This window comes from Urocitellus parryii, chromosome 1 (assembly GCF_045843805.1).
Source record: "Urocitellus parryii isolate mUroPar1 chromosome 1, mUroPar1.hap1, whole genome shotgun sequence".
Lineage (NCBI taxonomy): Eukaryota > Metazoa > Chordata > Mammalia > Rodentia > Sciuridae > Urocitellus > Urocitellus parryii.
Window position 1 is genome coordinate 188,780,596 of NC_135531.1, and position 13,316 is coordinate 188,793,911.

General features: G+C 41.5%; 1 protein-coding gene across 3 annotated transcripts in view; it reads right to left on the reverse strand.

Annotated features, from left to right (window-relative positions):
• The window catches only part of Wdr33 (WD repeat domain 33), a 111,912-nt gene that overhangs the window by 7,483 nt on the left and 91,113 nt on the right, over nucleotides 1–13,316 (reverse strand). For 2 of the 3 annotated variants that reach the window (XM_026388145.2, XM_077802373.1), the window contains exons 12-18: nucleotides 13,081–13,175; nucleotides 12,792–12,878; nucleotides 12,426–12,565; nucleotides 11,559–11,711; nucleotides 9,837–10,925; nucleotides 5,666–5,774; nucleotides 2,251–2,689 (exon numbers count right to left, since the gene is read on the reverse strand). In XM_026388145.2, the coding sequence (XP_026243930.1) occupies nucleotides 2,251–2,689; nucleotides 5,666–5,774; nucleotides 9,837–10,925; nucleotides 11,559–11,711; nucleotides 12,426–12,565; nucleotides 12,792–12,878; nucleotides 13,081–13,175 (2,112 nt within the window). The remainder of the gene's footprint in view (nucleotides 1–2,250; nucleotides 2,690–5,665; nucleotides 5,775–9,836; nucleotides 10,926–11,558; nucleotides 11,712–12,425; nucleotides 12,566–12,791; nucleotides 12,879–13,080; nucleotides 13,176–13,316) is intronic. The other variant, XM_026388154.2, reaches the window with a different exon arrangement.

Consider the following 13,316-nt stretch of genomic DNA (forward strand, 5'->3'; position numbering starts at 1 on the left):
CATAAGGAGAGATAAAAGTCAGAGCTCCCCAACCCCCTAATGTGAAGATATGTGAGATTCCAAGTCAGGAAGAGGACTCTAACCAGAAACCAACCCTACTGCACCTTGATCTAAAACTTCCAGGCTCCAGAAATGTGAGAAAATAATTCCTGCCATGTAAGCCACACAGCCTGTGGTATTTTGTTATGGTAGTCAAAGCAGAAAAATATACATTCTAATGGACTGACCAACTCAAATCACTCTCCTGATTAACAAACAGGTCCATTTATTGAAGATGATCACTGAGCACCTACATCATGCTGCCACTACTGCTCTAGGGGCTGAGGAGATAGTGGGAAGTTGATGTGCTTACAGGAGAAACATGCAATAAAGAAATACATTCCACCCTCTGTATCCACAACTGGGATTAAACAAATCATATACTGCAATTAAAAAAAAAATTGTGTCTATACTAAATATCTACAGACCACTTTTTCTTGTTATTGATCCTTAAATAAATATACAGCAACTATTTACACAGTACTTATATTGTATTAGGTATTAGAAGCAATCTAGAAATGATTTAAAAGTATTTGGAAGGATGTAAATGGCATGCATCGGGAAACCAATACCCCTCAGATATTGGAGGACAAAGTGTGTATGACTTAATGTCAAGCAGTGCCATGAGTTACAATGAAATATAAAGGTGGGCAGAAACCTGAAGTAAACCACAAATATCTGAAGTGTGTTCCTGGAATAGGGAAGAGTTAGTACAGAAATCTGGGGGTAGGAACATATCTGGCATGTTTGAAGAGCAGCACAAAGCTGTGAAAGGGTATAGGTTGTGGGTCTGTCACTGACAGAAGAAATATGACATAAATTGAGCAAAAAAATAATAATGTGAAATTCTGGCCAAGATCAGAAAGTCAAGAAATCATGGAAGTTATGCAGATGCCAAGTTCTTATTTCAAAGAGAATATTATTTTTAAAAAGGGCCAGATGCAGTGGTACACACCTGTAATCCCAGAGGCTCAGGAGACTGGGATTACAGGTATAATCACGAGTTCAAAGCCAGCCTCAGCAATTTAGTGAGGGCACAGGCAACTCATTGAGACCCTGTCTCAAAATAAAATACAAAAAGACTGGGGATGTGGCTCAGTGGTTAAGTGCCCTTCAGTTCAATCCCAGGTCCACACCCCACCACCACAAAAAAAAAGTTTGTTTGTTTGTTTGTTTTAACCCAATAGCTGTTTCCCTTAGCCCTTGCTATTTTACCCTTCCTGGCCAAATTATTATCAGCAATTCTTTTCTAACATATCCCCAAAGCATGAAGGTGGCCAATACTTCACAGTGGTGTACACTTATAATCCCAGCAACTCAGAAGGCTGAGGCAGGAGGATAAAAAGTTTGAGGCCAGCCTGGACAACTTAGTGAGACTCCATCTCAAACTTATAAAATGAAAAGGATTTGGGATATAGCTCAGTGATAAAAGCACCACTGGCTACTGTGCACAAAAAGAAAACAAAACGCCACAGAGTAAGAGGACAAGGGACAATGCCTGAAGGACAGTAGAGACAGAATTGCTGGACACAGAGGCCTGACTCTCAACCTTCACACTTACAAGACCCAGAAAGTCTAGCCCCGCCTGATTCTGTCTGATCCCTTGTTTAGGATGCTCAAAGTAACACCTAGCTCATGGATTCCATGTACCAATCAGATGAAGTGACAGTGCCTGACACAGAGCAAAATTCAACATCATCACTGATTATTCTGAGTCTTACTTGAGATTATCCCAATTCTTGTTTTGTTTTTTTTTTCTATTCCTTTTATCATCTACAAGGTTATTCAAGCCGGATCTAAGCTTAACAGGAAGTTTACTTTTCAGTTCCATTTAACTTAGCAATTTCATAAGAATTGCATCTATTTCACAGTCTCAATTTAGGTATCTGGCTCTCATTTCATCATTTAATCAATGTGAACCTGGAAATTTATACAGATCCAAGACCCTCTCATAGTATACTGATCACCATCTCTTTTTAAAAAAGAATTTTAAAAAATATATAAAGAGAAAGATCTCTAAACTGTAAAGACTAAAAAAAACAAAAGCACAAAGCATAATGTTGTTTAAGCCTAAATGCAAAACCTAGAGAAGACAGGATTAGTAACCAGTGTAGTATTCTCGCCCAGTGAAAGAGGAAAGACACCTTTGTGGAGAGAACTGATAAAAGGCCCCAGGGAAGAGGCGGTGGACTTGTGCAGTATGTGTCCCACCTTTCTTCTCTGCGCCCTCGAAAACGTGGGTCCTCAGGCTCCCGAGGGAAGCGCTCCTCTCCAGGTCTGCGGCCTTCCCATGCCCCTGGAGGGCCTCGGGCAGCACCCCGGCCATCTCCCTCGCTGAATTCCCTGTGATCAGGAGGAAACGGAGGCCCAGGGCCCCCTCGCCTCCATTTCTCTTCCTGTGGCAAAGGTCCTCCTCGCCCCTCAAATTCACGTAAGCGGTGGCCAAAGCGCTTGTCGGGGTGGAAGTCGTCAGGTCTGCTGAAGTCATCAGGGAAGTCAGGGTGAGGGCCACGCCTGTCAGGGGGACCCCTGCAGTCCTGGCCACCCCGAAAAGGCCCTCTCTCAGGCCCATGCTCAGGGCCACCACTCTGCTCATGCCGCCTCTCTGACATCGGGCCTAGGTGATGGTTTGGAGGGCCACGGGAGTCACCTGAAGGAAACAAAGCTGACCATTACCATGACATCCAGAAAGCCTGCCAACACAGGTCTGACCTGCAGCATCTCGAGGTTTCAGGATGTATTAGAATGTTTTCCCTCTGGGTTCTCAGCGTACTTAGAAGACAGTATCCCTGAGGCACCATATAATGGAAAGTCCATGGGCTTTGGGTACAGAATTCAGCTTCACCTCTCAGTAGCTAAGTAGATTGACCTCAGGCAAACAATATCAAATGAGACCAGCAGTATCTACCTCCCAGTATATACTAGAAAACATCTGAGAGAGCCTCCGGAACCTGAGAATGAGCTTCCCTTCCCCATACCTATTCTTTCAATGATTTCATTAGGGTCAGTGGCTCCACACTCAAGAGGGCACATCAGAGAAAAGTAATTACTCCTTTGTACTTCAGAAAGCTACCAAGGTCATTATAAGTTTCCAGGTCTACACTGCTACCACCCAAAATTCCACCCCTTTAATCCCTGACTCATTTAACTTGATCCCTTCATTAATATGAGAAATCTCAACACATTGCTCTTTGAGGTTCATGGAACCATGGGCACCTCTAATAACTGCCTGGTGACCACACAGCTTTGCTGTGCTTGTTTGAATTTACAAGAACACCTTTTCCGCCCCATTTTAGCAAAAATGTCCCTCATTTACAATATTAGCACCATTCTTTGAAGGCAGAGTTTGGGAATCCACTAAAGATAGCACCTACCTAGCACACGCCAGACTCTGGGTTTGACTTCCAGCAAGGGAGGAGTGGGGGAGCAGAGCTTAATAAAAAAGGGAAAGTCCAATGAAATGAATATGTACTGGTTAAATTAGTCTATCTCCTGATTCTGAAGGAACTGTTTTTCTGTCTACTGAGCTAACTACAGTAGCCACTGCAAATGTACACCTACTTTCTGCCAACATACAATTTAAATAAAACATTTTTTAAAAGGAGGTAGCAAAGAGATTCTTGCTTCTGAAACAAGAGTGTTTTTTTTTCCTTGCAGTACTAGGGCCTGCAAGAAAACACAGGGCCTCATCCATGCGAGGCAAGCACTCTGCTAAAACAATTAAGTTTTTATGAACTGGGGATATAGTTTACTGGTGGAGCACTTGCCTAGCGTGTATAAGGCCCCAGGTTTAAACATATGTATAGGAAAAACAATTCAAACCTTAAGTTTAAGAATGAAATCCTTCTACTTGCCCAACTCATGCTTTTTACTGATGTTCGCTGGCAATAAGATGACCCTCTCAGTGTAACACAGTAATTCTTTGCAATCTCCCTCCCTTTCACTTTTTCTTGGTCATTTCAATTCTTCCTCACCGTTCAACATGAATAAAAGCTTAAACATCTCAGTATAAAAATATGCCATTAGAAAGAGTCTCTCTTTAGCTCAGTCTGTCCCTTCTTTCCCTTGTCTGTCTTCTCCATGCTGAGGCAAGCCCTTTCCTAAGGTGCTCTCTGTTCAGTCAGTTTGCAAATATCTTTGATCCACTTCCCTCTGGAATACAGGAAACTCAATTCTGTGTGTTCCTGCAGCTAAGGCCTTCTCTGACTTGATGTTACCTCAACTTATTAGACATGGCCTTCCTCTGGTATGAGAAAGCTGCAAATGTTCCCATTTGGACTTACCTATGATTATTAATCCCCCCATTACCTCTACTTGTTTAAAGTACCCTGCTTCCAAGAAAAGAAACCCACCACTACAAATAAGAAGGGATGTGGCACTGGCGATGGGTGGCAATGGAGGTTAATCCAGTAGGGGATGGAAGGGCCACTTTCTCAGCTCTCCCTTCAACCTTTGGTCCCTGGGAAGAGAAAGAGGAGGAAAAGGGGGTGTGGGGGTGGGAAGAGTAGAGAGAAAGGGGAAGAGCAAGGAGAAGGAGACTAGTGGAGACAGACACAGGGTAGGGAAAGGAAGAGAAGCAGCTCTCAGTTTGTGGATGACAGTATTTGGGGGATTAGACTTTCTTAGGGTCCCCAAGTCTCAGAGATGGCTCTCAGTGTTTTCATTCTCTCCCTAGGAGTCACCTCTCTCCTGAATATCCTCCACTACCACTTTCATGTAATGAGTTAGAAATAAACACTCTCCAATTCCTTGACCTCACCCTATCCTACCTCTGAATCTCACAAAAACTCAAGGCTGAGCTCTAAATTTCCAAAGTTCCAGGGCTACAAATGCCAACAAAGACTTCTCTTAATCTGATAAAATTCTGTTTCCTAACTGCCCTTGGTCCACACTCCTCAGTATCATCCCTAACCCCAACTCTCTTAACAGAACTGCCCCATTTTGCCCTCCAGCTCTGAGGTGGTGGGGTGAAAGGGTGCAACATGCAGTAGGTCAGCCCAACCAGGGCCATTGGTGCTGGCATACCTCTTTCAGTTTTGGGGATCAGCTCATAAGCCCCACAGCTATTGCTGACAATTCTCATCCCTTCACTTTATATATCAACAACCTGAGGCACCACACATAATACATCGCTTTCTTCTTTTCAAATGGTATAGGACAATGAAAATAGTTAAAGAATTTACCATAAGACATAATTTGGGGTGATAAACACTGTTAAAATCCTGACTCCTTTACCCTGACAAAAAAATTAAGTAGAAACAGTTGAGCTCTTGAGGATGATGAATGTGCACTTGCATTTCATGAGCTCAGGAGCCACTTCCACTCCAGGCAGGGGACAGGCCAGCCTACAGCACACATGTTCCTGCCAAAACCTGTCCGGTGGTGACACCACCAGCATCTGGTGATGAGGAACTCAGATCCTTTGGCCAGCATTGTTGCCTAACTAAACACACATATAAAAACAACATAAGATACAGCTATTATCTGAAATGGCCATACCCTTATTTCCCCCAGCAGTTCAAAAGACCATTCTATTAATTACTTACAAACAAAAACATCTATTAACTATAAAATGTATATGCTAGATGTAGAAAACAATCTCTTATTCAGCCAAGCAGATATTTACCTTTGTTAGGGCCAGGTCCTTGTCCGGGGTTCAGAGGGGGGATGCGACCTTGTGCTCCCTGTTGTCCTAAGCCTGGTATGAGGGGCGGGGGGCCTGTACTTTGTCCTTCCTGAAAAGATGTTTTCAAAGTGGGAATGTGAAATCATGGGAATGTGCTTCAAATGCATTATCATGTAACAAGATAAAAATACTAGGTTGCCCCAAAGCCTGCAGCACTAAATATTTAGTGACACTAGAATAAAATTGTCCCTAAAATGGGAGAAAGAAGATACTTTTCATGCCGTAATAAAAGAAAGCACTTGTATTTTAAACCTGCTAACAGGTTTATTTAGAGCCAGTTTTTTTTGTTTGTTTGTTTGTTTGTTTTTTGTAATGCCAAGTAAGAACTTTAATGGAAAGTTAGAAAACAATACACCACTCTGAAAAGGTCTTCTTAACTTCTGGCAAAAGTAAAGGTCTACCAATCTGCCAGGACAATCAAATTCTGCTGTGACACCCATAAATCCTACCTGTGACAGAAAGTAAGGAATGTCTAAGTAACATCAGGACTGGGCTCTCCTACCCTAGGAATACACATATTAGAAAGGCATTCTTCCTGGCTTCTCTTTTGCTTTCCTCTTATCTCTGCTCTCCAACAACCCCATTGCTCAACACCTACTGCTCATGCTAGGTACAGCACCTTCATCCATCATGCTGGATTCATTTGGTTCCTCCAGCTTCTGTTTGATACAGACCTGCAGCTCTTATTTTCATAGTCTCATTGCTTATGATTTGGAGCTCAATCCCACCTTGTCCCTAGTCCTAATATTCTCTATTTTTATCTAGCCATATCTGATTGCCTAGCCCAATAACCTTGGATCAAGTCTCTTTTTTATTTTTTTTAGTTGTAGATGGACACAATTTATTTATTTAAATTTATGTGGTGCTGAGGATCGAACCCAGTGCCTCACAGGTGCCAGGCAAGCACTCTACCACTGAACCACAACCCCAGCCCCATGGATCAAGTCTCTTGACAAAACAAATACATAAGTAAATAAAAATACACCTAGTCATTCCTTCATTTAAAAAAAAAAAAAAAAAACCATTTAGTGACTGAACCCACTATGAAAGCACAGTTTCAAAAAAACTAATAGCAAAATTGCTTTCAGGTCCCAATCTACTAGCAGCCCTACTAGGAGGGCTATCGCTGGCAGTTAAAAATGGACATTAGAGGCTGGGGATAGCTCAGCTGGTAGAATGCTGTCTTGCACGCACAAAGCCCTGGCTTCAATCCCCAGCACCACCAAAAAATAAATAAAAAAAATACTAGTAACAATAAATGTTGGCAAGGATGTGGGGGAAAAGGTTCACTCACACATTGCTGGTAGGATTGTAAACTGCATTATGAAAAGCAGTATAGAGATTCCTTAGAAAACTTGAAAGGGAACCATAATTTGGCCCAGTTATCCCACTCCTCTGTTTATACCAAAGGACCTAAAATCAGCATACTACAGTGATGCAGCCACATCAATGTTTATAGCAGCTCAATTCACAATAGCTAAACTATGGAACCAACCTAGGTGTCCTTCATCAGATGGACGGATAAAGAAAATGTGACACACACACATACAATAGAATATTACTCAGCCATAAAGAATGAAATTATGGTATTTGCAAGTAAATGGATAGAGCTGGAGACTATCATGCTAAGTGAAATAAGCCAGTCCCCCAAAAAAACAAAAGCCAAATGTTCTCTCTGATATGTGAATGCTTACCCCAAACAAGGGAGGGTGAAAAGGGGAAGAATAGAAGTTCATTGGATTAGACAAAGGGGAATGAAGGGAAAGGAAAATGAATCAGACATAACTTTCCTTTGCTCATATATGAATACACTACCAGTATAACTCCACATCATGTACAATCATAAGAATGGGATCCTAATTGGAATGGGTTGTACTCCATGTACATATAATATGTCAAAAGATACTCTACTGTCAAGTACATCTAAAATCAACAAATAAAAAAATATTCATTGTCAAAAAAAAAAAAATGGCCATCAGTAACGGAATGCCAGTAATTAGTATACTGCTTCATTGCCTGCCCACTTTTGGCCCAGGACAGCTCTAATTAACATCTTTCATGCTGCTACTTAAAAGCCTTGAAAGCAAGTCCACTAAATTAGACCACGGAAACAACTGGTTTAAATAATTGGCCTAGTCAAAGTGAAGAAAAACAGATTTCAGCATATGAAAAATATAAGCAAAGATTTTTGATCAGGCAACTTCTGAGATTTGAAATACCTATACCAATGTCAAATCTTCTGATTCACTCTACCAGTTCTATAGGTCAACTAAAATTTTAGAATTGCCATGCTTTTCACATATAAAAATCTTAATATATGGACAATGAAAACTCTTACTGAACTATTCCAGAAATTTGGGCCTATCCTCTTAAATCTGACATGTTTATAATTTCAGTCATAATATACTAGTTAAATTTCATTTTTTAAAATCCTTCTAAATGAAAACTGTTAATTGACCATCAAAAAAAAAAAAAAAAAAAAAAGGAAAATAACCTAGAAAGTAAATGTTACATACACACACACAAATACTCAATGAATTTTAAAAACATCAAGTTTTAGGGCAATTTAGGTCATATTGCAATCTTAGATTTTTATTGAACTCATCCTAAATTCTGAAAAATGCCTAATAAAAATCTGACATTTTTAAGTTCTGGAAGATCTGAATAATACCATATAATTTATTTATTTACCTAGTTCAATAAATCTGATGGCTATCTTTAGATTATAGATTCTCAGTGATGTTTGAAGGAAAAAAAATGACCACATTTCCTACATGAAGTATCTGTAACATCCCCTCTCCCTGGTAATTCAGTGGCTTCCAATGACAACTCGGGGAGTCAACATTAGCTCGCTCACTTTTTTCCCATATCTGACTTCAGGGACAAAACCTAGTTGTCTGCTCCAAATAATGCCTTCAGACTAAGAGCTTCAGAATGCACATAGCCAAACAGTATTGAATCCATTCACGCCAAGCAGATTTATAATATTCCCCAAGCAACTCTCCTCACAACTCTCCTCATTTCTCATCAGCAAATGAGAAATAAAATGCGGTTGACAAAAGCAGTCCTCCTTGCCAGGCACAGTGGTGCATGCTTATAATCCCAGCTGAGACAGGAAGATCACAAATTCAAGATCAGCCTCAGTAACTTAATGACGCCCTCAGTAACTTAGTGAAACCCTGTTTTAAAATAAAAAAAACAAAAAGGGCTGGGAATGTAACTCAATGGTAACATACCTCTGGGTTCAATCCCCTATTCCAAAAAGAAAAAAACAAAACAAAATATAAGAGCTCTTGAAAATGGACCAAGAAAATATTTACAGAAATACACTTCCCTGTAAATACTTTAATATGAAAGCTGAAAACAGATGGGTGTAGTGGTGCCAGAGGCTGGCTGAGGCAGAAGAATTCTGAGTTCAAGCCAGTCTCAGCAACTTAGTGAGGCCCTAAGAAATTCAGGGAGACCCTGTTTCTAAATAAAATATTAAAAAGGGCTGGGGATATGGTTCAGTGGCTAAGTGCCCCTGGGTTCAATCCCTGGTACCAAAAATAAGAAAAAGAGCTGCAAACAACTTGAACAGAATTTCATCCAAAGGGTCACCATTTTGGAATGGTCCATTCTGGAACTGTAGATCTGTGAAAGCATTCACTAAGATAAAAATAGTGAGATACACAGTCTACAGTATATAAATATCCCACACTTTCTTTAAAAGAAAAGCAGGAAGACAGGTCAGGCATGGGTTGGTTGCTTGCAGGCCCATGGAACTCTGGGCTACAAAGTAAAGAATGCAAAAAGCGGAGCAGGACAACCTGAGATATGTACAACATAACATGTCTCCTCCTCAAAGCCATAGCTCTGGGTTCCCTGGGACAATAAACTGTATTCAATTCAAAGTTGATCTTTTCTTGAATAATCTCTAGTATATCCTAATTCTTCAGACATTACTTCCTTCTTTAGCCAGGATGCTATTATTTTACACCACCATCACTTGCAGAGAAATGGCTACACCTAGCTCTGACTACTTTTCACTGTTCTCAGCAATACTGCTTCAAGTGCAGAGTATATTTTCCCAATGTGTTATTAATGCCTACAAGTTAGAAATAAATAGTACCTGATTGAAGGGGGCGCGGGGCCCATCACCTAACAGAGGTGTTTTCTGCTGCTGGAATGGTATTGGCCCTTGAGATGGATGTGGCCCTCTTGCCGGGTTCTGCTGTCCCTGAGGTCCAGGGGGCCCTTGCATGCCACCCTGGGGTGGAGGTCCCAAAGAGCCCTGGGGCGGCCCCTGCTGACCTTGTGAGCCTGGAGGACCTCGAAGTTCCTGGGGAGGGCCCAGCATTGATCCTTGAGGTGGAGGCCCCTGCATGCCTCTCATCTCCTGAGGACCTCTCATTTCCTGAGGGCCATGTCCCAGCAGTCCACTTGGAGGGTGAGGTCCTCTCATCTCTTGAGGTGGATGGCCCATCATCATCCCTTGGGGAGCAGGACCTTGATTCTCTCGGGGACCTGGAGGCCCCTGCATTCCTCTTGGATTCAATCCCATCAGAGGCCCCTGAGAAACAGGACCTTGGATTCCTTGAGACCCTGGCCCACCTTGTATTCCATGAGGATGCGGAGGTCCTTGCATTCCTCTGGGACCAGGTGGTCCCTGCATTCCTTGAGTACCAGGAGGCCCCTGTGGGCCTAAGTGGCCCTGGGGACCAGGTGGACCTTGAGGTCCTATGTGACCTTGTGGGCCTGGTGGACCCTGAGGACCCATATGACCTTGAGGACCAGAACTACCCTGTGGTCCAGGTGGCCCCTGAGGTCCCAAAGGGCCATGAGGTCCAGGGTGCCTCTGCATTCCTTGGGGCCCATGCATGTCCTGAGGCCTTGGTAGCCCCTGGGGTGGGCCCTGGGGCCCTTGTGGTCCCATGAATCCTTGTGGCCCCCCACCTCCCTGATGCAGTGGAGGACCTTGTGGTCCCATTTGTCCCTGAGGTCCAGGGGGTCTAAACTGTCCCTGTGGACCTGGAGGCCCCATCTGAGCCATGTTCATTGGCATCTGCTGAGATGGATGGGGCTGCTGAAAACCTTGAGGAATCTGAGACATTGGACCTTGTCCTGGAAAGGGCTGGGGTCCAAGGAGAGGAGTGCCAGATGAGGGAGGGGGCTGAATTTGCTCAGCCTGTTTCTGCGCAAGTCTTTCAATTTTAAGTTGCTAGAAAGAAAGAAAGAAAAAAGAATTAAGCCAGAACCCTCCAAGATGACAATACTGCTATCAAGTACTTCATCAAGGAAGCCTTAAAATATACAAACTTCTTAACTTCTTAATGGCCCAGTGGTAACCAGAGTCCACTGCAACACTCAAATGTCCAGAGGCCACTCATGATGATCCAGTATTGAGGCTGCAGTCTCCCTCAGACTACTTCCTTTTAGGATTATTTATATTTATCTTGAGCAGGAAAAGCCCAATAATTTATTACTGTTTTGTCATCCTGATAGCTGTCATAGGTGGGAAAGTAAGAACGAGCCATCTGTACTGCCAGTTGAAAAAAAAGGAAAAATTCGTTTACCTACAGTAAATAAAAGAATCCAAATTAAAATCATGTTGTCCTTATCTTTTCTGTTAAAAAGGTGTATTTAACTTGGGTGTACTTGTTCCTCACTGATGGTTTTAAAAGTCTAAGAAAAAGGATTCTTTTAGAAACTAGCTTCCTAATACAGCAGTAAGAAATCACGGAGCTTGTCAGACCCACCTGAGACCCTTCCCTTTCTTTAAGAGCACATCAATAAAAACATTTGTCACTGCTTTCTTAGATCACCTAGCACCTCAATAAAAAGCTTCACACACCTCCAAAAGCTGTGGATTGGTATACTGTAACGTGGCCATTTCTTGCTCAATTTCCGCTTGTGTTTTTTTCTTCTCTTCCAATTTAATGTCCTCTTTTCTGTCATTCAGCACCTCATTTGGAGCAGGGATTGGAACTTTATTTTGCATCCAGGCCTTGGAAAAGAAGCATTAAAATATACTCAAATATGAAAATTATAATAATAGGATGAGAAAACCATTCTGTGATGTCATCTGCTCAACCCAACCTGCTAAACTGTTCTTATTTCTAATGCAAATTCTTAGTGACTCAGGAATGGAATAAGACCAGTGCATTACTAGATGGAAATTACCAAGATGATAAAAACTGAAAGATCCCAGTTAGTAAGAATGAAAAGCTTAGCTAGGTATTGGGGCCTGCAACTATAGTTCCACCACTCAGGGGGCTGAGGCAGGAGGACTGCTTGAGCCCAAGAGTTTAAGACTAGCCTGGGCAATGTAGCAAGACCTGTTCTCAAAAAAGAAAAGCTTGCCATTCTCTTCAAAAGGGCACATTGCAAAGCACAAGACATGTAAGACAGACAATAGAGAAAATAGTCAATATACTTTCTGACCCACACCTCTTATTCCTGACAACTTAGTAAAATAGGTAGATGAGGAAAAAAGAATGAGAGAAGATTCATGGTAAACAAAGTAACTCTGCAAGGCAGCAGATGAGAACTAAGTTTGGGAATATAGGAATATGTGAAGGAGAAGAGTCCACAGTACACAAACACGTTCCATAGATGAGATGATCCAAGAGAGACCTAATTTTCAATGTCAATTAAACAAACTAACCACAATTTCACAATGAGAAAGTGGGTGAGGAAGGGGTCATTTTTAGTTAGTTACCTGCTGGAACTGAGCAGGAATAGGTTTTGCATAAGGAACTTTCTTCTGAGGTACTTTTTTCTGATCCTTTTGCATCACCTCCTCCATTCCCCAATCTAAACCTGGAATTGTCATTTCAATTTCGTTCGATTCATCCTTCCCTATAACCACAAAGAGAAGTAGTTAGCCCCTTAAATGAAAGTAATTGGCCACCTGATCAATGAACATATTTTTGGAAGATTTTAAATACTATGCAATTTGCATCACTTTTATCAGCATTTCTCAACATATATCATGTGACATTCAATACAAATAGTCTTGAAGATAAGAAAAAAGGGCCACAAAAATTTTATAATAAATGAACGCAACTACTGTAACTACTCTTACCCATCTGCTCCTGTTCCATAGCTAATTTTAGTTGTTCTGGTATTCCCATCCCTGGAATCACTGCCAGGCTGTTAGGTTCAAGGTCATCTACAAAGAATAATATACTCATTTGTAAACAGAGATTGTATGAAAGCAGTGGCCAATAAAAATTAATACTTTATAAAAATAGATCATGCCTCTGGTGATTTATAATCCAATAAATATTAAAGTCAGTTTTGCATAATATTGCCAATACTAACACTGTTATAACAGAATATCAACATTTCAAATATGAATATACAAGCCTCACCATATTCTACTCCATCTTCAGACATTCCAGGTAATAGGTTTAGATTATACCGATCTCGCATTTTATCACCTGGTCGGTTTCGAGTCCAGAATTTGCTGTCAAAATAAAAGTAATGGCCCAAAGGACTTAAAATCAGCATACTACAGTAATGCAGCCACGTCAATGTTTATAGCAGCTCAATTCCCAACAGCTAAACTTTGGAACTTAGGTGTCCTTCAATAGATAAATGAATAAAG